Below are 25,859 nucleotides of genomic sequence, written 5' to 3'. Positions count from 1 at the left end.
ACAGAAGTTAAAAAACTAGAAAAAGGACTCTTAGAAAAATAAAAGTCATGGTTCAGAAAATTTCTGTTATCTATGCTCTCATTTTAGCTGAAACTTGAAATTAACATCTTCATACATTGATGAAAGACCCACATTTTGGTGCTATTCTTTGACTGACTTGCCACTGTAGGTGAAGAAGTATATCCTTCACTCAAGCTGCAGAGTTATTTCTGAAATGATATTATTAAGTAGTGTTGGAGATAGGGTGTAGTTGAAAAATCCTTAAGTGTTTAATTAGTATTCAAAACGCCCAGTCCACTTTATTTGGCAACTGGACGATTAGTTTAATGATTTAGTGATAGCCAAGTAAAAGGAATATATGTATAGATATTCCTTGAAGCATTGCTAAACCTCTAAAATATCAAACATGGGTTTATGTAAAATTAGTGGTGTGGGAAAGCCAATATTAAACATAAATAGTTTAAGCCAATAAAAAATTTCTCTGGAAAGAGTAAACAATAAGTAATTGGGGGCAGGAGTGGAAAGAAAGGGCACAGGACTGCTTCCGTGCTTAAGTGTTCATAAATTGTGGTTAAGACGTAAACAAAATTATCTCTATGCCCAGATTATGTAATTTATTGGGAGTGTGCATGCTTCTCTGTTCAGCAATGCTGGTAACAACACTAATAGTTTAATTACAACTTGCTGCTTAAGGAGATAAACAAGGCTGTTTGCTTTTAAAACCAGGGGTTACAATTACTCTTAAATGCGGGGGAAAGGCACATCTGTGAGTGGATCTTACTTTGTTAGGGAAGCAACCAGAAACCAGCTGGAAATAAACAAGCCCCAGGAGTGAGCAGTTGGCGCAAAATTAGAGCATAAACGCCTGATTTGAGCAGCGGAGCAGTAGGCGTGATGCGTAGTAAATAGGCAGCAAATGTAGGTGGAGAGGGATGAAAAAGTTTTTGGTAGCCTGATCTTATGCATTTTCTTTGGGATTCCATCACAGGAGGGAAAGAATACCCATCCCTCCACTGTCCACCTTAGTCACTTCTCTGTCTCGCTTCAGCACCACCAAGGGAGGACAGCTCCCCTGACTGCAGTACAGAGCAGGCTGCTAATGCCCTTCCTCCTTTAAAAATATCCTCTGCATTTCTCTCTTACTGGTGTCTTTCTTGACACTTTACATTAGGAGTATTTTAAGGGACATATAGAAGGGACTGAGTGCTTGTCTGGCTTATTTATTTCCAGATGAAACAGAGATAAGTCCTGTCTGAGCCAATCTTTAAACTGGACTCCAGAGCAATTTAACAGAATAAAAGATTGCAAGTCACTAGGTTTAATCTGGTGACAAAGTGGCTCAATGTAATTAAGTAGTAGCTGAAACTTGAAACTCTTGTTTAGCACTTTATTTTATTGTTTTGTTCGAAAAGTACTAGTAGAAGGTAAACAACATTTAGTAACTGCTGCTTTGGCTCTGTTCCTCCTGGGCTAAGCAAAGGGGTCAATAGACTAATTTCCAATATCACTTGGTTGGGAAAACAATCTTGCTCCTAAAAGAAACTATCGGTCCTTTGTGAGACCCCTCACAACCATATGCTGAATCTGGAACACCGAAGTAGGGGATTAACAATTCCCAAGTGGGAACCATGGACTACTACAGCATGCCATAGAAAATGCCAAATCTTCCTAAATAAACTTGTCTTCAGCTCCAAAGTCAGAGGCAAACATTTAAGAAGTGACAAGATATACATGATTAAAACAACTAATCATCAAGACAGGAAAATTATATTCCAAGGCAGTTGGCCACTCTGGCACATTCAGTTACCATTCTTCCAGCCATAAGGGTATGGTTGCTTAGTCAGTGCATCTTGTTTTTCTATGCAGAGTTTTCTCTTTTGTCGAAACTTCTCAACAGGGCATAAATACCCATCATCTGAAGGTTCTCTTTGCTCCAACACATGCACCATGCGCGCCCGCACACACGCGCACACACACACATTTTGTTGTAGTCCCATTTCCAAGAGTTTAGTTTCCTAAAGCAAAAGGTATCATCTGCTTTTTAAACTTATTTTGAAAGGCAGTCTTCAGGAAAATGCCCTCACTTTTATTGTAGTTGCTAGAATAATAAGGGACCTTGGACAGGAAGAGAAAACAAACTAGGATGGAAGCTTAGGAGTCATTCAGAAAAGGCAGAGCTATGAAGTTAGTGGTGAACAGCTTCTTCCCAGTGATAGTGACCCCACACGAGTAAGGCACTCTAGAGGCGAGTTGGGAGCAGCAGCAGCAGCAGCAGAGGGAACAGTAGGTGCTGGGCTTTTCTCATTGAGTAACCTTCAGTGGACTCAACTGAGGCATTTTTTGACTCTGAATCCCTCAGTCCTCCTGTTGCTTTCCTTTCCCCTCCCTCCCTCCTTTCCTTCCTTCCTTCCTTCCTTCCTTCCTTCCTTCCTTCCTTCCTTCCTTCCCTGGCACCCCATTGCCTTCCCTCCTTGTTTCCTTCCTTTCCTCTCTATCTTCCTTTCTCATTTCTTCTCTCCTTCATGTACCTCAGTTACCCTTTTCACTTAATTCCATCTGGGCCACTTTGGGCACCAGTTCCAGGGACAGCATCAAGTCACCTAACGTGTATTCTCCAGACCATGCTATTATGACTAGCACGGTAGCTTCCCAGCTGCTTGGTGCAAGGAAAAGGTTCCGTTCCTGGCGGCCAGCCCCGCCCCCTCTCTCCACTCCCACACCGCAGCGGCGGCGTCAACCCGTCAAAGCCAACAGAGTCTGAATGTCACCAACAAGTTCCACCCCGTAGTAGCCGCGCCAGCCAACCTCGCCCGGGGAGCCTCGCCAGACCCCGCGCCGGCAGCCTGCGCATGGGCGCGCGGCCCGGGCTCCGGGTTATTCCCGGGATCACTGTGGTCACTGACAGCACTTCCTCCTCCCCGTGCCGGGGAAGCCCGCGTGGGACTCGGGCGGATGCGGGGCTGCACGCGCCGCCCTCCCCCACCCCGTAGCTCGCACACACGCCCTCTGCGCACCGGAGACACAAAGAGCGCGAGTGCTGAGCGCCCGACTGCGGGGAGCGGCGGGGAGGGCGCCCGGGAGGGGCGGGAGGGAGCAGGGCGGGGGCGGGGGCGCGGCGCCAGGGGCGTTCTTACCTGCCCCCAGGTTAAAGGAGATCCTGGCCTCCGCGAGGTACGGCGTGTCGCTCTTGGAGCGCACTCTCCGGATGGGCCGCCGGTCTATATCATCCTCCGAGGATGCCGCCATTAATGTGGGAGGCAGGAGCAGGGTCGCCCGGCGAGCTGAGAGGGAGAAGGAGACGGAGGGAGAGGGAGAGAGGCGGAAGGGGGAGGAGGGGAGAGGAAGAGGCTCGCACACGGGGGAGGGGGAGGGGAGGGAGGAGGGGAAGGGGAGGGGAGAGGAAGGGAAGGGGTGGGGAGGGAGTGGGAAAGAGAGGGAAAAAGAAAAAAAAGGGGGAGAGAGAAAGAAAGAGAGCAAAGGAGAGAAAGGGGTGAAGGGAGAGAAAGAAAATCCGTTAAGGATCTGTGGACTGGAGCAGAGATCAGGCTATCCCTGGCTGGCGCCCGGGGCTCCCCCAGACTCCTCTCCCAGCCACAGGGCCCAGGGGCCAGTGCTCTCGGCTGACACCCCGCCTCCCGCCTGCAGCCCCAGTTTCCAGCCCTTGGCACAGATAGGCTCATGCGAAAGGGACGACTCCAACGCAGAGATGCCCAGTCAGCACTGTGCCCTCTCCCGCCAAACGCGCTTACGCTGCCCAAGTGCACACTACGGTCTCCTTCACCCACAGGCTGCTCTATTTGAGCGTGCCGCGCCAGCAGTCCCAGCTCCCTGCGTGGAGTTACCACTTCTGGGGTGCAAGCCCTGGTACCGCTGGTCATAGAGGAGGGCATTGTACCCAGCCCAGCCCTCTCTACTCCCTTACTGCCAGCCAAGAGCTCAAATAGAGATAGAACTAGATCTGAAATCCTCACAAGTTTTCGTATCTGCCCCCTTACAACTTAGAGGTGGGGAGTGGAGGAAAAATGTCTACAAGTTTGGGAGCAGTTTGGCAGTAAGGTTTCTAGAGTTGGTATTTTGAATGTAAAGTAGGCATATGCATGCAGAATTGAGTGGCCTTTCCTAACCACTAACTTCTGGGATGTGTTTATCTCTACATAAGTACTCATTCATTTTAACTGAATTCCTCTTTATTTGGTCACTTAGAGCACAAATAATAGTGTTTGGGTTGGACTTGTAGCCTCTACAACCTGGCACCATTGTTTCTGCAGGAGAGGTGATCAAGGGGACTTTACATTTCTTTGAACGCCTGCACTGCCCCCTGCAACCCTCCCCGTAACACAGCAGAAGAACCTAGAAAGGTTTCTAGGGTGTGAATAAGAATGGCTTGATGCTCCTGCTGAACCTATTGATGGGCTAAACCCTTTAATGTTTGTCTTTCTGCAGCTGTAGGTACTTAGTCTTTTTGTGGCCTGAGTTTACCACGCTTCTATCTAATAAGTGCCCACCTGGAGTACACAGATTAAATCTTACCTTGGTTCCCTCCCTGCTGCAAAGGGCATCTCAGTGTGGACTCAGGGGAAGTGCTGATCTGACTGTGCAAGCCCTCCCTCTCCACTTCAGCGGTCAGTTCTAACTCTCCACTTGCCTTTTCTCATTCTAGAATCTTCTTCTCTCTTCATTGGTCTTTTACCTTCACACATGCATAGTAACTACTCATTTTAGGAAAAATATACCTGCCTTTGGCCTTCTGCTTCCTCTATCTGTACCATAATGTTTCCTTCCCATTCCGTTTAACCTTCCCGTGGAACTCCTGGCCATCAGTCTCTGCTTTTACACTCCAATCTCATCCTTTCATCCCCGTCCTCTCGTGGTTTCTGTCCTCACCACTCAACTAAAGTTATTTTAAAAGCCTTCTATCCGTGTCCTTCTAATAGTCAAAACTAATTCTTTCTTGGCTTCTCTGAAATATTTAGTAATCCATCATTCTTGAAATAATCCCATCTTTTGCTAGGCTATCTCCCTAATCTGATTTCTAATTGTTGGCCAGTTCTCTGTGTTAATCTGAATCTGCTTCTCTGGCATTCAGAGCCCTCTGCAACCTGTCTTTCCCATCCTCATCTCTCATTATTTACCTCCAGTCTGCTTGGAGCCACCCCAACATATCTGGCTCATTTTTGCTCTGCACCTTTGCTTAAGTGACGTACCACAAATTTCTGAGCTATAAACATTTCCTGTTCTTTCTCAGAAATGTGAAGTGACTAGCTCATTAGTTTATGGCATGAACCCAGCATATAGTAATTAAATTTTCAGCAAGTTTTTTTGTGTTTGTTTTGAGACAAGGTCTCTCTCTGTCTCCCAGGCTGGAGTGCAATGGCATGACCTTAACTTACTACAGCCCTGACCTCCTTAGGCTCAAGCAATCCTCCCAGCCAAGCCTCCTGAGTAGCTAGGATTACAGGCATGCACGACCATGCCTAACTACTTTTTTTCTTTTTTGTAGAGATGCCGTCTCAATATGTTGTCCAGGCTGATCTCACATCGTTGGCCTCAAAGGATCCTCCTGCCTGGGTCTCTCAAAGTGCTGGGAATACAAGCATCAGCCACCACAGCTGACCAATAGCTATTTTTGAATAAAGTAAACGAAGAGAGGGAGGGAGAGAAGAAGGAAGAAGAAAAAAAAGAAAAGAAGTGAAGGAGGGTTGTGAGTACTCATAACGAATGAGTGGCTGAACTGGGGACCAAATCCATGTATGCCTGATTTCAAATCCTGTGCCCTTAACTAGTATTTGGATTTGCTAAGTATATATATTTGACTGATGAGCCACCTTTCAGATTCACTTTTCTATGACATATGTTTCATTATTATGTCCCATTTATCACTGTTAAACATAGTTTTAAAGTGAAGGCCACCTCTTCCAAGAGGTGCAACGGAGTCCTATGGCTCATCAAATGAATTATGAAAGTTAATACTTTTAAAGGACTAACAGGCTGTAAACCAATCTATTGGTTACAGCTTTCGGGTTCAGGTTCTTAAGGAAGTGCAAAATGTAAGGAAATAAACAATTCTAAATACTGTATAAATGGTGCCTCCTGTGAATTAATGCAATCTATTTGATTGTTCAGAATTTGGAATTCCCCATTCCTTTGTATTCTCATTCATCAGCCATGTCTCTGGAAAAATGATAAAGTCATCTGGAGGAATATCTACACTTAGCTCTGCCATTTCAGAGAAGTACATCTTTGAATTTCTGTTTCTTATTCACTTAACATTCTAGAGGATTAGGAACTTAATATTGCTACCACTTTAGCTTTATCCTTCTTCAAAGGAGTTTAAATGCACTTTTGTATTATTTCATTATAGGCTATTTTATTATTGAAATAATTCCAGATAGCTAAACTTTTGACAAAAATTGGCATAGAAATACTACATTTATCTCTGTGTTATTGAATTCTTTTTGAGACAGGCTCTCACTCTGTCACCCAGGTTGGAGTGCAGTGATGCAGTCTTAACTCGCTGCAGCCTCCACCTCCCCAGGCCCAAGCAGTCCTTCCACCTCAACCTCGTAAGTAGCTGGGACCACAGCTACATGCCTCCACCAAGCCTGGCTAATTTTTATATTTTTTGTAGAGATAGAGTTTCACTGTGTTGACGTAGCTGGTCTCAAACTCCTGGTTTCAAGCAATCCGCCCAACTCAGCCTCCCAAACTGTTGGCATTACAGGCCTGAGCCAGTGTGTCCAGCCTTGAATTCTTTTGTCACATTTTTATTTCTAATTGTTATCTTCCATTTCTTGACTTGTGTGATTTACTTTCTTTTTCTTTGTCTTTCATCTAATTTTTTCTATTCTCTTTTTACTTTCCCTTTCTTTTCTCACACCCTTCCTTAGTCTTCGTAACAGTTCCACACAAAATCAGTCAGTGCCTTTTTATGTTTCTCCTGCTACCCTATACAAAGGACTCACTTTTATGGGCTTGTCCCAATATTTCCACATTCTTTAATCTCTGGGACTCCTTTCATATTCATGACCTCTTTTCATAATACATCTGGCTGCATGACATCAGTGGAAGAGCCCTGGGGGTAGGCATTAAGATGATGGGTGCCACTGCCAGTAGTACTACTACCCCACCCAAGTGACACTGGGCAAGTCACTCTACCAGCGTGGGTCCCATTCACCTCCACTATAAAAATGCAAGGGTCAGATATCATGATCTTAAAGGCACTGCCTAACTCCAATACTCTAGTGTTACTTGTAGCTATTCTTGTGTCTCTGCTTTCCATAAATATCTGTGGTGTATTTTGTCTCTTAATCTAAGAAACCCATTGGTCCTTTGAATGAATTATATTTAGAATACCACATGGCATCCGTACTTCTACCCAGGTGATTTCCTATTTTTTAAGTCTATTTTATGTAACTCTGCATCCTTGAGAATCTATTTTTCTCCCTCATGCTGTTTCCATTGCGTGGCAACACCCTCATGATTGTTTACATGTGTGCATATGTGGATATAGGTGTCTGTACAGAAGCATTGAATTCAATTGTGACCTCAATGACTTCTAAATGTAGTTTTTATGTACCCTCCCCACCCCACTGCCACCCATGATTGCTTCTTTCTAAATATGACTCCTGACTTGGGAAGAAGGCATTTTCTCTTTTTCTTTTCCTAAAACCAGTCAACATTTTAACACTGTAGACTCTTAAATGTGTGTTATATCCAGAACTACAGCCAAAGAAAAAGAAGCAGCCCAACAGAGTGCTCAGGAAGATTACACTTCATACATCCATCTGCTGTGGAAGAGGATGGAGGTGAGAAGGGGAGGGAGAAAGAAGGATGTGATATTCCATCCCCATTAAGAAAATTTTTCAAGTGAGTAAACCTTACCCTTTAAAAATATTACTCAAAATATGTTTCCAGGACACCCCTACATCAGAATCACTTGCAATACTTGTTAAAATGTCTATTTTGCAGGCCCCCAATCTGAACCTACTGAATCAGAATTTGAGGAGATGAGACCTGTATACCTAGATTTTCAAAAGACTCTCAACTCTATCCACTCTCATCACTTCTATTTGACATTATACTGGAGGTCCTGGCCAGGGAAGTAAGGCAAGTAAAAAAAAAAAAAAAACTTCAGAGATATAATGATTGGAAGGCAAGAATAAAGTTGTTATTAGTCATATATGTTATGATTTTATACCTATGGAATTCATAAGAATCCACAGACTATTAGAAATAAGTAATTTTCACAATGTCACTGGATATAATGTCAGTATAAAACATCATTTTTTTGCTGCTCTGCCTATGGAGTAGCCATTCTTTTATTCCTTTGGATTCTTAACAAACTTGCTTTTACTTAACTCTATGGATTTGACTCAAATTCTTTCTTGGGTGAAATCCAAGAACTCTCTCTTGGGGTCTGGATCAGGACCTTTTCTCGTAACATATTCCTTATGAACCGTGAAGGGATGATATTGAGGAGACTCCAGACCCAAAGGAAATAGATTGCAGCACTGATTGGCCAATTTTGGAGTCAAGGAAACTTTTCTTTTTATTGACAGCTTTTAACAATTGAGTAAAATATATTCCTGTGAACAAAATTTGGAGCACATTTCTTTCTCTCTTCCTGATTTCTCCAAAATTTGGAAACTATTTGTGAATATTCTTAACTTATGGCAATATAGTTGTTAGCATAAGTGCAATAAGAATCTGCTTTCTTTTGCAACAGGACACAATTGGAGAAACTGGTTATTTTACCAAGGCTTTGATGGGAATGGCATGGTTCCCTTTAAGGAAGCAATTTTGACTTATAGAGCCAATAAAAGCCCCTTGGGAAAACTGGCCTCACCTTGTCTACACAGTACCTGTACAGGGCTCCTGACCTATGGTAAGTAAAGAATAACTTTATTTCTGCCTTCATTTCGTTATGTACCCAGTAGTCATTCAGGAGCAGGTTGTTCAGTTTCCATGTAGTTGAGTGGTTTTGAGTGAGTTTCTTAATCCTGAGTTCTAGTTTGATTGCACTATGGTCTGAGAGACAGTTTGTTGTCATTTCTATTCTTTTACATTTGCTGAGGAGTGCTTTACTTCCAACTATGTGGTCAATTTTGGAATAAGTGCGATGTGGTGCTGAGAAGAATGTATATTCTGTTGATTTGGGGTGGAGAGTTCTGTAGATGTCTATTAGGTCCGCTTGGTGCAGAGCTGAGTTCAATTCCTGGATATCCTTGTTAACTTTCTGTCTCATTGATATGTCTACTGTTGACAGTGGGGTGTTAAAGTCTCCCATTATTATTGTGTGGGAGTCTAAGTCTCTGTAGGTCTCTAAGGACTTGCTTTATGAATCTGGGTGCTCCTATATTGGGTGCATATATATTTAAGATAGTTAGCTCTTCTTGTTAAATTGATCCCAAAGAATAACACTTTCTGATAGGCCCAGCAGCCCAGGTTATCTAGGGACCTCAAGAGGAGAGGAATCATATAGATATTTAATGGTACAAAGCCATGGCTGGGCTTGGCTTTAGAAAACTCTTACCTAAGTTTCTTTGTGGAATAAAGTTCTATCAAAGCTAATTTAAAAGCCTATTGAAAAGTAATTATTCTGCTGCACTTTATACAAATAATCAGGGCAAGTATAAGACTAAGGTTTACTTTTGCAAACAAATTGGTTCTATTATGATTTGTCTTTAGCAAAAGTGGGAGACTGGAGAGAGAAAAATTATGTTTCAAGAACTATGGTTCACCTGTTATTAGATTCTAGTCTCATCAGTTGTTTTTACTTTTTTTTTTTTCCTGCAAATTAGACTAACCCTGCTTATTCTTGTGAACTAACAAGTGATCTCTGGGTGCTGCTCAGAAGAAACAAAAGGGATGGGTAATGCAATAATCTGGATCAATACTCTTAATTCTGGGCACATATTGGAATCAGCTAGTGACTCCATATCAGGTTGGTTCCAACAATTGCCCAGTTCATGGAAAGCCTTCTTATTTAGTTTACTTGGAATAATTTTCCTTTACTGTTGTGGAATATATCTGCTGTTGTACTCTTTGTGTAGGAATGCCGGATAAGCTTACTGAATATTTTCTTAAATTGAACACTTATGATTCTTCCAGATATCATCTTTTGCCAGATCTGAGAGTTATGAATGGCCCTTGCCATATGTATGCTTTGTAACTGAGCCCCTCTCTACCCTGAGTACCAGAGACCCTAATAATTAGGAATATCATCACCCCTATTCAACCTGAAGAAGTTATGGAAGCTGGATCTTTGTCCTTCTACAACCCTTAGGATTAAATGTTCCCTTGTAAAAAGGGAGAGGGGAATGTCAGAGGCATTGAACCAGAGTGAATCCATCTTGAATAAGGGCTAGGTAAAATAAGGCTGAGACCTACCAGGCTGCATTCCCAGAAAATTAGGCATTCTAAGTCACAGGAAGAGATATGAGTCTGGCACAAGATACAAGTCACAAAGACCTTGCTGATAAAACAGGTTGTGGTAAAGAAGTCAGCCAGAACCCACTGAAACCAAGATGGCAACCAGATTGACCTCTGGTTGTCCTCACTCCTCATTATATGCTAATTATAATGAATTAGCATGCTAAAAGACACTCCCATCAGAGCCATGACAGTTTACAGATGCCATACCAACATCCGGAAGTCACTCTATATGGTCTAAAAAGGGGAGGAACCCAAAGCTCTGGGAGCCGCCCACCCCTTTCCCCAAAAGCTTGTGAATAATCCACCCTTTATTTAGCATATAATCAGGAAGTAAGTATAAGCAGCTGAGTGGCCCATGCCTCTGCCGATATAGAGTAGCCATTCTTTTATTCCTTTGCTTTCTTAACAAACTTGCTTTCGCTTTATAAAAACAGACAAAAAATCCCCCCTAAAATCATTTCTTTTCTATATATTAGCAAAATTAGAAAATGAAAAATTTAAAGTACCATTTACAATAGCATCAAAACCATCAAATATCTATCAATAAATTTTTAAAAAGATGAGCAAGTCTTCTGCATGAAAAACTATAAAACATTACTGAAAAAAATTAAGAAGACCTAAGTAAGTGAAAAGTGAGATAATATGCAATAATCGTGCTCATGGATTGAAAGACACAATATTATCAAGGCATCAGTCTTGTCAAATTGACCTATGGGTTCAATGTAATTCCAATCAAAATCTCAGTGGGGTTTTTTTTTTTTTTTTTGGAATTTGACAAGCAGATTCTAACACGTATATGAAAATGCAGAGGGAGAAGACCAGCACAATCTTGACAAATAAGAGTAAAGTTGGAGGATTACAGTAGAAGATATCAAGACTTATTATAAAGACATAGAACACAAAAAGAAAGTAAGATAAATAGATCAACAGAAAAGCATACAGAACCTACAAACAGACCTAGATATGAACAGTCACTTGACTATGACAAGGGTCCCACTACAAGATAGTGGGGAAAGGATGGACTCTTCAAGAAATAGTTTGTGGTTACACAAGTATATATATGGTGGAAGAAAATAAACCTTGATCCCTGCCTCACACAAAATTAAATTCCAAATGGATCATGGACTTAAATATGAAAGGTTAATAAGAAAATTAAAGGTTAATAATAAAATATTATTAAAGATTAATAATAAAATAATATTTCTAAAAGAAAAATTTTTCATAAAAGAATATTTTTATGACCTTCAAAAAATTTTTAAGCAGGGCATAAAAATCACTAATCACAAAAGAATACATAGACATGTTGATGCCATTAAAATTAAGAACTTCTGTTCATCGTAAGACACCACTAAAAATGTAACATATTAAAGTATGTGAGATAAACAGTGCTGGTTGGGACATTTATTGCACTAAATGTTTATTTAGATAAGAGAAAATATTTAAAATCAATAATGTAAGTTTCTATCTTAGAAACTTAAAAGAAGAAGAAAAAATAAATCTAAAGCAAATGGGAGGTAAGAATTAATAAAGATAAAAGCAGGTCAAGGAAATTAAAAATTTCAGGAGTTGAAAAATAAATGAAACAAAAATATCATTTTACCAAAGAAAAAAATCGATGATTAAGCTCCAGCAAGACTTGTAAAATTTAAAAAAGATATGAATCATCAATATCAGGAATTAAATAGGGGTTATCACTATGGATCTTAAAACTATTAAAAGGATATAAGAGAATAAGAGAATATTACAAGCATCTTTCTGTTTATGTATTCAAGAACTTGGTAAAAATAAACTATATGCCTACTTAAAAAAAAGAAAAAAAAATAAGAAAGACACCATTAGGAGATTGGAAAAGCAAGCCACAGACTGGGAGAAGATATTTTCAATACATATTTAACAAAGGACTTATAACCAGAATATGTAAAAGATCTCCTTAAACAGCAACAAAATGATAGCTCAACTCAATTTTTTTTAAATGGACCAAAAACTTGAACAGACACTTCATACAAAAAATGATTTTCAAATGTTCAAATAAGCATATGAAAAGATACTCAGCGACATTACTTAGAGGTAGATTCAAATTATAGCCTCAATGAGGCTATAATCTGGCTAAAATTTTAAAATCACTTAATGCGAGTATTGGTGAGAATAAGAGGAACTGGAGCATCCATGCAATGCTGATGGGAACATCACTTGTAAAGATCACCTTGGAAGACTTTGTTTACATAAACATGGGTAAACATACTAGAACCATGACATGGACCAGCATGTCCACAGCAGATTTATTCATAATGACCCCACACTGGGAACAATCCATCAACAAGAAAATGTATAAACATAATTGTAATGTCTTCATACAGTGTCAGACATAAAAAAAAAAAAACTATTGCTACAGGCAGCAACATGGACGAATCTCTTAGATATGATGTCGAACAAAAGATGCCAGACCTGAAAGACTACATATCACATGATTCCATTTACATGAAGTTCAAGAATAAGCAAATCTCATATACCACAATAGAAGGTTGGTGAGAGAGATGTCTTGGAAGGAGCACAAAGAAATCTTTTGAAATGTAGGGAATTGTATGTTGATTTGGGTCGTGGTTGTACTTTTTAGAAAAGGTGATAACTTTTGTAAAAGTTCAAGTCACACATTTTATATTTGTGCATGTTGCTCTACACATGTTATATATCACTAAAAAATAAGGCCCGGTAAAGTGGCCCATGCCTGTAATCCCTTTGGATTTACTTTGGGAGGCTATGGCAGGGTGATTGCTTGAGCCCAGGAGTTTGAGACCTGCTTGGGCAACATTGCAACACTCCATCTCTACAAAATTTAAACATTAGCTGGGCATGGTGGTACGTGCCTATGGTGAAGTTACTGGTGAGGCTGAGACAGGAGGATTGCTTGTACCAAGAGGTCGAGTCTGCAGTGAGCCATTTTCGTGCCACTGCACTCTAGCCTGGGCAACAGAGTGAGACCCTGTCTCAAAAATAAATAAATTTATTTATTTATTTATAAAAAGCTTCTAGCTTATTAAGATGCAGAAATCAGTTTGAGAATTACTGCATTTAAGATAAGTACTAATACTTAGAAAACCACAGTATTAATAAATATGAAATTTAATTAATCAATTAAAATAATGTATTGATGACTTGGGCTGTCTTTATACATATCAGCATTTCACTATTTCAAAATTCTGCCTTTTTTTGGTGTGTCTCACTCTTATTTTTAGGCTATCATCATATCTATTTCTGATAATGATGATCTTTTAAAGATTCAGGTCCCAGCATTTTGTGCTGCATTAAAAATAACAACAGAACAGCAGATAACTGAATTGGAAGTATATGTAAGGCATAAGAAAAGAATGATGACAGTGGGCTTCTTGCTGTGGACAGTTAAGCCTTACAATGTCTTGTTAAACAGCATTCCCCAAAATGCCAGAGGACGTGTCACAAGAACGCAGCAGTCAGCTTGAAGGGGCTTATATGGGCCAAATCTGGGACAATTTGAACACAAAAATAATGAAGTCCACTAATGAATAATAAACCATTATATAAGGGTACTCATTAGTTTTGATAAAAAATGGGTAGATTAAAACTGGTTTAAAAAACATAAATAATATAATAAATTCAGGATGGGGAAGGCTCTTGGTTTTGTTTGTTTTTGTTTTTGAGATGGAGTTTCACTCTTGTCGCCCAGGCTGGAGTGCAGTGGCGTGATCTCGGCTCACTGAAACTTCCGCCTCCCGGGTTCAAGGGGATTCTCCTGCCTCAGCCCACTTGAGTAGCTGGGACTACAAGTGCACACCATGATATCTGGCTAATTTTTGTATTTTTGGTAGAGACAGGGTTTCACCATGTTGGCCAGGCTGGTCTCCAACTCCTGACCTCAAGTGATCAGCCTGCCTCGGCCTCCCAAAGTGCTAGGATTACAGGAGTGAGCCAATGCGCCCAGCCTGGCTCCTGCTTATACTAGAATACTGAGAGCTGGCTCGTCAACGTGGAGGAAGTGCCAGAAGTTGAAAAATCATCATTTTGCAGCCATCATAGTAAAGATCAAGCACGAACCGATAAGGGATGCTAACTCTAGGGGAACATTTTTAATGATGGGCGGGATATTTTCATGGCCTTAAAGTTTCCCCCTATACACTTATTAGTTTCAAACTAGAAACAGGACAGCACCTTCACTGAGCAATTAAAATTATCATCACCAATGAGGGAGAGATGGACGTTGGATTCCTCTAGAAGTGATGTCTAGGGAAATACATAACCGCCTTCGGAGCACCCCAGACTAGAATGCATAAACGTAAGTCTAATCAGGAGAAAATGTTAGACAAAATTAAAGGGAAAGGGAACTATATTTTTCAAAAATGCCAATGTTTTTAAAGACAAATTAAGGGTGTGAAAGTATTCCAGGTTAAAGAAGGCAAAAGAAGACTGCCCCAAGAACAGTACTGGATTCTAACCTTAGACTGAGTTGACCCTAGACTAGTTCCTGTCCTGGAGGAGGAAAGTGCTTTAAAGGACATTATTGGGTCAACTGACAACATTGAAATACAAGGAGCATGTTAAATTAAAGTATCAATGTGAAATTTATTTCAGGTGATAGATGTGCTGTGGTTATGGAAGACACTATTCCTATTCTTTTTTTTTTGAGACAGAGTCTTGCTCTGTCGCCTGGGCTAGAGTGCAGTGGTGCAATCTCGGCTCACTGCAAGCTCCGCCTCCCGGGCTCACACCATTCTCCTGCCTCAGCCTCTCCGAGTAGCTGGGACTACAGGCGCCCGCCACCACGCCCGGCTAATTTTTTGTATTTTTAGTAGAGACGGGGTTTCACCGTGGTCTCGATCTCCCGACCTCGTGATCCACCCGCCTCGGCCTCCCAAAGTGCTGGGATTACAAGCGTGAGCCACCGTGCCCGGCCTATTCCTATTCTTAAGAAATGGGTCAGGCATGGTGACTCACGCCTATAATCTCAGCATTTTGAGGGAGGATCACTTAAGGCCCGGAGTTTGAGACCAGCTTCTACAACATAATGAAACTTTGTTTCTATAAAAAAATTTAGGCCGGGTGCAGTGGCTCACGCTTGTAATCCCAGCACTTTGGGAGGCCGAGGCGGGTGGATCACGAGGTCGGGAGATCAAGACCATCTTGGCTAACACGGTGAAACCCTGTCTCTATTAAAAATACAAAAAATTAGCCAGGCGCAGTAGCGGGCGCCTGTAGTCCCAGCTACTCAGGAGGCTGAGGCAGGAGAATGGCGTGAACCCGGGAGGTGGAGCTTGCAGGGAGCAGAGCTCGGTCCACTGCACTCCAGCTGGGCAACAGAGCGAGACTCTGTCTCAAAAAAAAAAAAAAAATTTAAAACATTAGCTGGGCTTGGTGGCACTTGCCTGTAGTCTCAGCTACTTAGGAAACTGAGGCAAGAGGATCACTTGAGCCCAGAACTTTGAGGCTGCAGTGAGCCATCATCATACCACTGCACTCCAGCCTGAGTGACAGAGACCCTGTCTCTTAAAAAGAAAAAAAAAAGGAAAGAAAGAAAGAAAGAAATACACAGTGAAGTATTAGGAATAAAGGATTATGATGGTTCAGAAAAAATCAGATGTGTATATATATATAAAGTTGTATATAAAATCACATATAAAAATACACACAATCATACATATATATTTCCTCCCTCATCTCTCTCAACACATATGTGTGCGTGTGTGTGTGTGTGTGTGTGTGTGTGTGTATAAAACAATATCTCCTCTGTATATATACAGTTATGTGCCACATAATGGCATTTTGGTCAATGATGGATCACATATACAATGGTGGTCCTATAAGATTATGATACCATAGTTTTACAGTACCTTTTCTATATTTAGATACACAAATACCATTGTGCTGCAGTTGTCTAAAATATTCAATACAAAAACGTGCTGTGCAAGTTAGTAGCCTAGAGCAACAGGCTGTACCGTATAGCCTAGGTGTGTAGTAGTCTATATCATCTAGGTTTGTGTAAGTACGCTGTGATGTTCATACAATGACAAAATTGCCTAATGACACATTTTTCAGAATATATCCCCATTGTTAAACACGTGACTGTGTGTGTATATATGTGTATATGTATGTATACGTACATGTACACATATGTACATGTGTATATGTATATATACATATATACACACGTACATGTACATATATACACACAGTATAAAAATGTGTGTGTGTGTGTGTATATATTTTGTGTGTGTGTATGTACACATACATACGCACACACACACGTTTTTACACTCCTCTCTAGACAAATAGATCGATAGAGACAAGGGAGAGCAAATGGAGTAAAACGTTATTAATAGGTGAATCTACACTTGACTTTAACCAAAAGGCCTAGAAACAATTTTTAATAGGTAAATCTGAGAAAAGAGTACATATCTATTCTTTGTACTATATCATTTTTGCAAATTTCTGTATTTTTAAATTATTATTTTTTAAGTTAGAAAGTGATTGTAAAAAAAAAGTTTATTCTTTTCTATTTAGGAGAGTTTCCAAAGGTTAGAGATGATGCCGCATCCTTACTTTTCAATTTTTCTGAAATATTATCATTGTCAGATAGTCCCACAGGCTGTGGACAAATACGGTATTGATATTAAGGGTAAAATGTCCTGGACTTACTGGCAGTCTTTGAATTTTTATATTGATTCTGGTATATTATAGTCAGGCAGATTTAGAATCTGGGCTGTATAGATGAAGTATATTTCACCATTTTGCACATCTAACATGAGTTAGGAATATAAGAAGTTTTACACCTCACAATTAAATCCAGTACAATATCACTAATTATAGTGGCAATATTGAAAATCATTCATGAAAAGCTACAAAATGTAAATGATGGGAATGAATATCATTAACTATAATAACCCGCCTTTTGGTAATAACTTGCTAATCTTAAATAGGTTTCACAAAAATATACCAAAAAGCTTTTTGGACTTTTTATTACAACTAAATTTAGTACATAGATCCTGGAACATTTTTCTTTTTCTATGCATATGAATACTTTGCTAGAAAACAAAACAGCTGAGGAAATGTTATTGGTACAGCTCAGTTCTCTCTGCTTAAACTTGTCATTAAAGGAGCTGTCCACTACACAAAGTTCTGATATTTGTTCCCTTTTGTATGTGGCTGATTCTGTGGGCTACGCAGGGAGAGGAGGTGGCTGCCTTGTTTCTACTATTGCAGCTCAGGGTTCCAGCTCTACTGTGTTCCTCTGGGCTCCAACTTAGGTCTTTAATGTTGCACAGCTTCAGGGATACATCATTCACTTCATAGGAAGAATCAAGTCCACAACTTGTGCAGCCATACCTTGAAGGACGTAGCTCCCAAAGAGATGGAAGCCAGCCCTGTTTCCTATAACAATATGGGTCTAAATATTGACTTTGCTCTAACTCTTCTTTAAAGTGTGAATACCTAGCTTTTCTTTTTGCCTGTATATAGATGAATGAAAGACAATTCAATAGCTACCCTAACATTGGTATGGTGACTTCTCTCCCAGACAGCCTATATAATTATGCAATACTGTGCCTAATTTTGAAACCACTTGATGATGTGAGACATATTAACAAAAACGGTTTAAGTGTATGAGCTATGTTCCCTCTTTCTTTTGAAATTGTCCTGCCCCTGTCAAAACATGTGTATTGCAGTAGCCAGCTTCCAAAATGGCCCTTGATGAACCCCGACTCTTGGCACTCATGCCCTTGTGTAATCTCTTCCTACAGTGAATTAGGCTTGGTCTCTGTGACCACAAGAATATGCTATAAGTGATAGTATATCACTTCTGAGGTTAGGTCATAAAATGTCTTGTGGCTTTTGCCTTGCTTCCTCTTTGGGATCTTGCTTTGGGGAAGGTCAGCTGCAATGTGATGAGACACACCAGCAGCCTACGGAGAGGCTCATGTAGCAAGGCATCAAAGCCTCCTGCTAGATGTCATGGGCATGAGCCACCTTGAAAGCCTCAGTTAAATTTTCAGCTAACTACGGCCCCAGCCAACCTCGTGACTGTCACCTCAGACCCTAAACCCGAACAGCCCGGCTAAGACTCTCCTTAAGTCTTGACCCACAGAAACTGTCAGATAGTGTGTTTGTTGTTTTAAGTCACTAAATTTTGGGGTAATTTGATACACAACAATAGAAAAGCAATAACTGCGGGTTCACAATGGACTCAGAGCATCAATTGTTAATGCCTAATACTATCTATGTCTATCAGAAAACCGGAATCTTAACCAGTTTGATTGAACTATTAGCAAATTTTAAGACAGAAAACAAAAATTAAATGACAGCACAAATCTTTCCAGTGGAAAACCTTTCTTTTCCTTCTCCCCATCTGAACATGTCTAAACTCCGCCCATCCTCTATGGCTGAAATGTTTTTATTCCTGTCTCCAGTACCACCATGAGACTACAGTAACTTTCTCTTCCTTTGTCTCTGCTCATCTTGTGGCACTTTATAATTTTCACTTGTATGAATATATTAACAAAATAATGTGGATATTATTTTTCTTCCAGACAATAGGAAGTAATGGTTAACAGTACAGTCTTTGAGGTTAGCCTTCCTTTGTATCCAAATGTCATGCTTAATAGTTGCATGACTTCATGCAGGTCACTTACCTCTTATACATCTATAAGATGGGACTAACATAGTACCCACAACTTGGGGCCATTACAAGGATTCAGACATATAATTCACATAGTCTCTGGCAAAGGAAATTCCTGGTAAACATTTATTATGTTAAGACTATTATTACTAGCCAGCTCTAAGCAAGGCTGTGGCTGAGAAATTAAACCTTGGCATAATTCCCAAGCTTATTAGACCTTATAAAAAAGTTAGTGAGCTCTCCAAGCTTTGGTTTCCTTATATGTAAACTAGAAATAAAATAAACTCTCTCACTGGGCCTTGGGAGGATAAAACATTATATAATAAATGCAAAACACCTAACATAGAGCCTGACAAATGGTAGGCGGGAAACAAATGTTCATTGCTTCCTTTCCTCCCAGTTTCTTAAAGTAGACACTGTGCAGAGGGGCTGGGGGCTGGCTGCTAAATCATGCTAGATGCAGAAAAAGAAAATGTACTTCAGGCTTTGTATGTTGAACTGAGTTGGGCAGAGACCCAAGCAGATTTCTATTATTTAAATGTTGAGCATTCCTCATTTAGATATAGAAGTCACTTTTCCAATCTTATTTCATAGTACAGGTAACATTAAGACTCATATATTTTGATTTTATATCTTCCACGTGGCTGATTTTCAATATAGTTGCTGTAATTAATGACATCATTTGAAATCTAAAGGTTCTAGTATTTCTAATTCATATTCAGCGTACACACAAGTGATATATACTTGGACATATGTTTGTGTGGCAAACTCCTGGGCTTGGTTACTTGCAAAATAACTTCAGAGGCAAAGGCTGCAGGGGCTTTAATCCTATTTGAGCCCCATATACAAGAAGACAACAGGATATAGAGATATGGGCACGGATGAGACATTGAGAAACTGGGTTCTGGCTCCTGCTGTGCTACCATCTACCTCCATCTGGTTTAGCTAAGCTATTTCTCTCCAGAAAGGCAGGATGTTGTAGGGGAAAACTGTGAAGCCAGAAAGACTCATGTTTGAATCCTGGCTTCACCTCTTCATAGTTGTGTGGTATTAGGTCAATTTTTGATCATTCTGAGGTTTAATTTCTTATAAATTAGGGGCAATAATATCTAACTCATAGGTTTGCAGTTTCGAATGAAACAAATATGCATAGTTTCTGTTATATGTTAGGTATTTAATAAACAGTGTTTGCTTTTCCTGTCTTCCCTAAGCCTCAGTTTTACCACCTGTAAAATGAGCTAATTAAATTAAGTCCCTTCCAGCTCTGATGTCCTATTATTGTAGTAATTATACTGTTAAATGAAACATTACAAATATCCTGTTAAATGAAACATTACGAATATCTGGCATTTGCTCATGATACATAATAAAATGCATCCGTCTATAATAAGGAGAAGACATTGTGTTTGTAGAGGGGAAAGAACATAAAAATTTCTAAATGTATGAATCTAAGAAGGAAGAACCACCCAATATAGATTACATAGATATTTTATTTGCATTCTGTTGTGTCTACAGATGGGCTGATGACAGTGATTAGATCACGAGGTATTAGTCAGAGACTGTCTAGTAAATAATGGCAGGACAGATCCAGGGACATCAACCCAGCTGGCAAAGTCACCCACTGGGAAAAAGCAAAGCATGGTTGACCTTTCCATCATAGCCCAAACTGTGTCTGATTATTTCATAATTCAGTTAGAATGAACTACTTCAAGGTAAAAAGAATTATTTTATTGTTTATTAAGATATAGAAAAATTAAAAGCAATAAATCTGAGGAGCTTGATTTAAGTTAGAAAAATCTGTGTGTGCCATGGAATACTACACAGCCATAAAAAGGAATGATATCATGTCCTTTGCAGGGACATGGATGAAGCTGGAAGCCATCATCCTCAGCAAAGTAACACAGGAACAGAAAACCAAACACTGCATGTTCTTACTCATAAGTGAGAGTTGAACAATGAGAACACATGGACACAGGGAGGGGAACAAAACACACCAGGGCCTGTTTTGGGGTGAGGGGTGAGGGAAGGGAACTTAGAGGATGGGTCAATAGGTGCAGCAAACCACCACGACACACGTATACCTATGTAACAAACCTGCACGTTCTGCACATGTACCCCATTTTTTTAGAACTAAAGAAAAATAAATAATAAAAATGTCTTAAAATAAGCAACACCGAAAAAAAAATCCGTGTGTGCCCATGTGTATAAAAAGAATATAAGAATATTCACCAGGTTGTAAAGAATACCTATTTTTAGATGATGGGGCTAGTTGAGTTTTGTTTTGTTGTTTGCCTATATATTTTAAAATTTTCTATAATTACTATATGTTGCATTGGTAGTGAGAGGGAAAAACAAGTTATGTGTATTGTAAGAAACTCCTGTGGAGACTCGGGCAGGTTGCCCTTCTCCCGCACCTCCCAGGAACTGCAAGCAAATCACATATTCTGCAACTCAGTTTAAGGGTCAGAGGCCCCACCATTCCATTTTGATAGTTTCCCAAATAAAAAAAAAAAAGGTAAAACTTTCCTTTAAGAAGTTGAACCTGAGTATAATGACATAAAATGGCTCCATTGCCACATTTGTATCGCACAACATTGAGACATTCTACCTTTGAATGTGTGGCGACACATGAGCATCTGTCCGTCCCCACATGCCCGTACATGGATGTCTTTGCCAGTATTTCCATGGTTGCCAAAATAATGTAGAACCACCAGTTGCAGTGGAAAGAATCTAAAAGCTCAAGATTATAATTCTGGCTCCATTACGAATAGCTGTGACCTTGGGAAGTCACTTGATTATTAGAAACATAGATTACTTCATCTGTAAAATGGGGTCAATATCATGTGCCCAATAAATTTCCTTTTTATAGATAAAATGAGATAATAAATACAAAGCCCTTGGCACATAGTATGAGTCTGCTTACTCTCGTTTTCTTTTGCAGTTTCAGTGTGCATATCCAGATAATTAAGCCAGCATCAGATATAAGGCTAATGTAAAAATATCTCTTGCAGTGTGATGTTTGGAATGTGGTCTTGCTTTTCAAAGACAAGAATTCAACTGGGCTAAGCCAAGCAGTTTCTTCTCTGCCTGTCACCTATCAAATTTAGTCACCAAACAGTGCATAATCAACTAAATGAAACAGAATATATTACTGCATGGGTTTTAAAAAGGTAATATGGCCGGGCATGGCAGCTCACACCTGTAATCCCAGCACTTTGGGAGGCCGAGGCGGGCAGATCACGAGGTCAGGAGCTCAAGACCAGCCTGGCCAACATGGTGAAACCCCGTCTCTACGGAAAATACAAAAATTAGCCAGGCATGGTGGCAGGCACCTGTAATCCCAGCTACTCGGGAGGCTGAGGCAGGAGAATTGCTTGAACCCGGGAGGCAGAGGTTGCAGTGAGACAATATCATGCCACTGCACTCCAGCCTGGGCAACAGAGCAAGACTCCATCTCAAATAAATAAATAAATGAATAAAGAAATAAAGAAATAGATAGATAATATTCTGCATAGTATTCCATGATGTATATGTACCACAGCCATAAGAAAGAAAAAGATCATGTCCTTTGCAAGGACATAGATGGAACTAGAGGCCATTATCCTTACCAAACTAATGCAGCAACAAATACCACATGTTATCACTTATAAGTGGGAGCTAAATGATGAGAACACATGGACACATAAAGGTGAACAACACACACTGGGGCCTATTGGAGGCCGGAGGGTGGGAGGAGGGAGAGGGTCAGGAAAAATAACAAATGGGTACTAGACTTAATACCTGGGTAATGAAATAATCTGTACAACAAACCCTCATGACACAAGTTTACCTATGTAACAAACCTGCACATGCATCCCTGAACTTAAAATAAATGTTTTTAAAAAGGAAGGTCTATTTTTAACCAGCTGTAGCTGAATTCCCTTTTTCCTCTTCCTTTGCAGCATTTTGGAACAAGCTATAGTTATATACAATGATTGAGCTGCATTGAGTTTCTTTTTTTAAACAAAACACGTGTGTTTTTTTAATGACCTTATAAGTGTTAAGTGAGAATTTTGCTTATTATAAAAATACAAACCAGAATTTGCAATATTCTTAATGACTTCAAACATTTGGCTCCTGTAAATATTTCAAATAGAGTATTAATTGTAAGTACTGGTGCTAGGAACAAAATTTTGTATTTATAGAAAAAGCTTTTCATTTAGAAAATATGTTTTTTTAAACAATCTCGCAATCTTCTAAATAATGTGAAAGGAAAATTAAAGGCCCAGTAGAACCACATATTCAGAGGCCAATGTAAAACATGTTAGTGAAATTATTTTAGGAGTTGTTGAGGAACATAGAATATTTTGGATGGTTTTCAAGATCTCCATACCAAGCTTTAGATCCATGGAACTTACTCCATACTGGTAATCTAGGCTTGGCTATTCTGTAGGATCTCCAAACTCAATGTGCTTTAAATGCAATTTCTTTTTCCTACCTTCATCTTGGTCATCCTCCTGTATTCTCCCTCTCAGGGAAGGGCTGCATCATTCATCGAGCAGGCCCAAATATAACATGTGGGGAGCATTCAAAGAACCTCTCTCTCACTTTCTGTCTACCTACTTTGTCACCACATAATCAGGAAAAAAATCTTATTAATATTTCTAGAATCCTCTCCCCTTTTGAATTATCTCAGTCAGTTCCCTCTTTAGGCTTTCTTCTTGTTTGAGTCACTGCAATAGCCTCCTGATGCCTCTCCTTGCCTCTGGTCTTCCTCCCCACTGTGTCCTCTACATTAATGATCTCTATAAAAGCAGACCTGATAACATCTCCTTTGTATTCGCTGCTTTAGTGGATTCAGTATCAGCTTTGGGATTCCTTGGTCTGGCATGGCACAGCCTCATGTGCCATGACCCCTGCCTGCTGTTCTAGTCTTCTCTTACGCCATTCTCCATCTCTACAATATAACCTGTCAGCCTAGGCAGAGTCTAACACGTGCAATTCTCCAGATGGATCACCCTCTTCCCATGCCTGTTCATGCCTTATCACAGGCCACTTCACACAGCCCAGAGTATTCTTTTTTGTCCTCCCTCAAATGCAAGCGAATTGTCTTCTCACCTTGAAGCCAACTTAGAAACAAAGCTGCATCGATGATAAACTATAGAGTTTGCTCTTATTTCAGAGGAAATCAATACAGTTTAGCTAATGTTACCCAGAGGCAGAATGATACAGAGGATACTTTTGGAATTTGTTAGTAATTTTATTTTAAAATCAAAGTTGCGCTGCTTGTTCTTGTTCTTGTGTTTTAAGGCTGTTTCGTGTCTCCAAAGGGCTTAGAAATTTGAATCGGAAAGAAATGGCGTCAGAGAAAAGAAGTGATGGGGTGGGTGGGGGTCTCTCTTGGGAAGCAGAAGCCCTGCCTATTTCCTCTGAGGCTTGACAAAATTAAAGCATAATTAACATAAGAGCTGACATTTATTAAACATGTATCGGGTGCTTGACGTCTTGCTTCATGCTTTATATTTGTCTGTTTCTAAACTTTAGTCATTCCTATATGACTTTTTATGTATTTTGCTGTAGCTGAGTGCCATCTAGCCTATTATTTACTTAATATTACTCCTTAAATGGACTTAATCAGCCTATTTTTCTTGTACTGCTTGCTCTAAGCAGTGGTCTGTAAGTGTGCAGTGCTGGCTATATATTCTTATATTTTAATTAGTTTTTCTATTTACGTTTTTCTAAAACACCATAAAATAAATACATGATTATTATGAAAGAGTTACGTATTACCTGAAAATTATATATCGTACCACAGTTTGTGAAACTATGGTTCATTTAATCCTCAAAATAACCTGTTGGGTTAAGAATTCTTATTCCTGTCATTTGCATTCAAAAGGGAAAGGTGAAGCAGAGAGAGATTAAATAACTTGCCTAAAGTCACAAGCTAGGAAGTGAAAATCATCCTTTGAACTCAGAGCTGTGCAATTCTAAAGCTCAAGTCCTAAACACTATGATATTCTTAAGCTAATATAGGAAACTATTTTATGCATACCCCCAGTTTTATAGGTGCCATAAATATAACCTTGTAAAATTCCAAAGGTATGTGAAAGAAATTAAAAGTAAATACAAAAAAATTAAATAGTTGTGTAGGGTTGATTTTATTCTTCTTGATTTTTTAAAGACAGAATCTCGCTCTGTTGCCCAGGCTGGTGCAGTGGTGTGATCATAGCTCACTACAACCTGGAAGTCCAGGGTTCAAGCAATCTGCCCGCCTCAGCCTCCTGAGTAGCTGGGACTACAGGTGTCCACTACCATGCCTAGCTAATTAAAAAAAAATATATATATATATTTTGTAGAGATGGCATCTTGTTATCTTGCCCAGGCTAGTCTCTAACTCCTGGCCTCAAGCCATCCACCAGCCTCGGCCTCCCAAAGTGCTGGAATTACAAGTGTGAGCCACTGTACCTGGCCCTCTCCTTTTTTTCCCCCTTTTGGCCAAAGGCATTAACACTCCCCTTGCTTTGCTTTTATGATTGAAAAAGGATATGTAGATCTTGAAGATAACTTTGTTGAGTCCTAGTACTTCAGAAGTCCAATTTAACACAAATATTCATTCCATGGTTTTGCATAAGTGTGTGTCTAACTGCTTACTGATAAATTCCTAAAAATATTACAAATGATGTTGGCATGGGCTGATTTTGAAGTGTTAGGCTCCCTATCCTTTCCTCTGCTAGCACAGGCACAAAGGGTGGTACCAATATTTTTGAGGAAACAGATTTGTTTGGGCAAATGAGGAGGGAGAATGATT

General features: G+C 39.9%; 1 protein-coding gene across 4 annotated transcripts in view; it reads right to left on the bottom strand.

Annotated features, from left to right (window-relative positions):
* PHACTR1 (phosphatase and actin regulator 1) overlaps nucleotides 1-25,859 on the bottom strand; it is a 594,370-nt gene that overhangs the window by 557,493 nt on the left and 11,018 nt on the right. For all 4 annotated transcript variants that reach the window (XM_032141776.2, XM_032141777.2, XM_032141782.2 and 1 more), the window contains one exon: nucleotides 3,135-3,281. In XM_032141776.2, coding sequence (XP_031997667.1) covers nucleotides 3,135-3,281 — 147 coding nt within the window. The remainder of the gene's footprint in view (nucleotides 1-3,134; nucleotides 3,282-25,859) is intronic.

This window comes from Hylobates moloch, unplaced genomic scaffold (assembly GCF_009828535.3).
Source record: "Hylobates moloch isolate HMO894 unplaced genomic scaffold, HMol_V3 SCAFFOLD_20, whole genome shotgun sequence".
Lineage (NCBI taxonomy): Eukaryota > Metazoa > Chordata > Mammalia > Primates > Hylobatidae > Hylobates > Hylobates moloch.
This window is presented reverse-complemented; position numbering and strand designations above follow the sequence as displayed.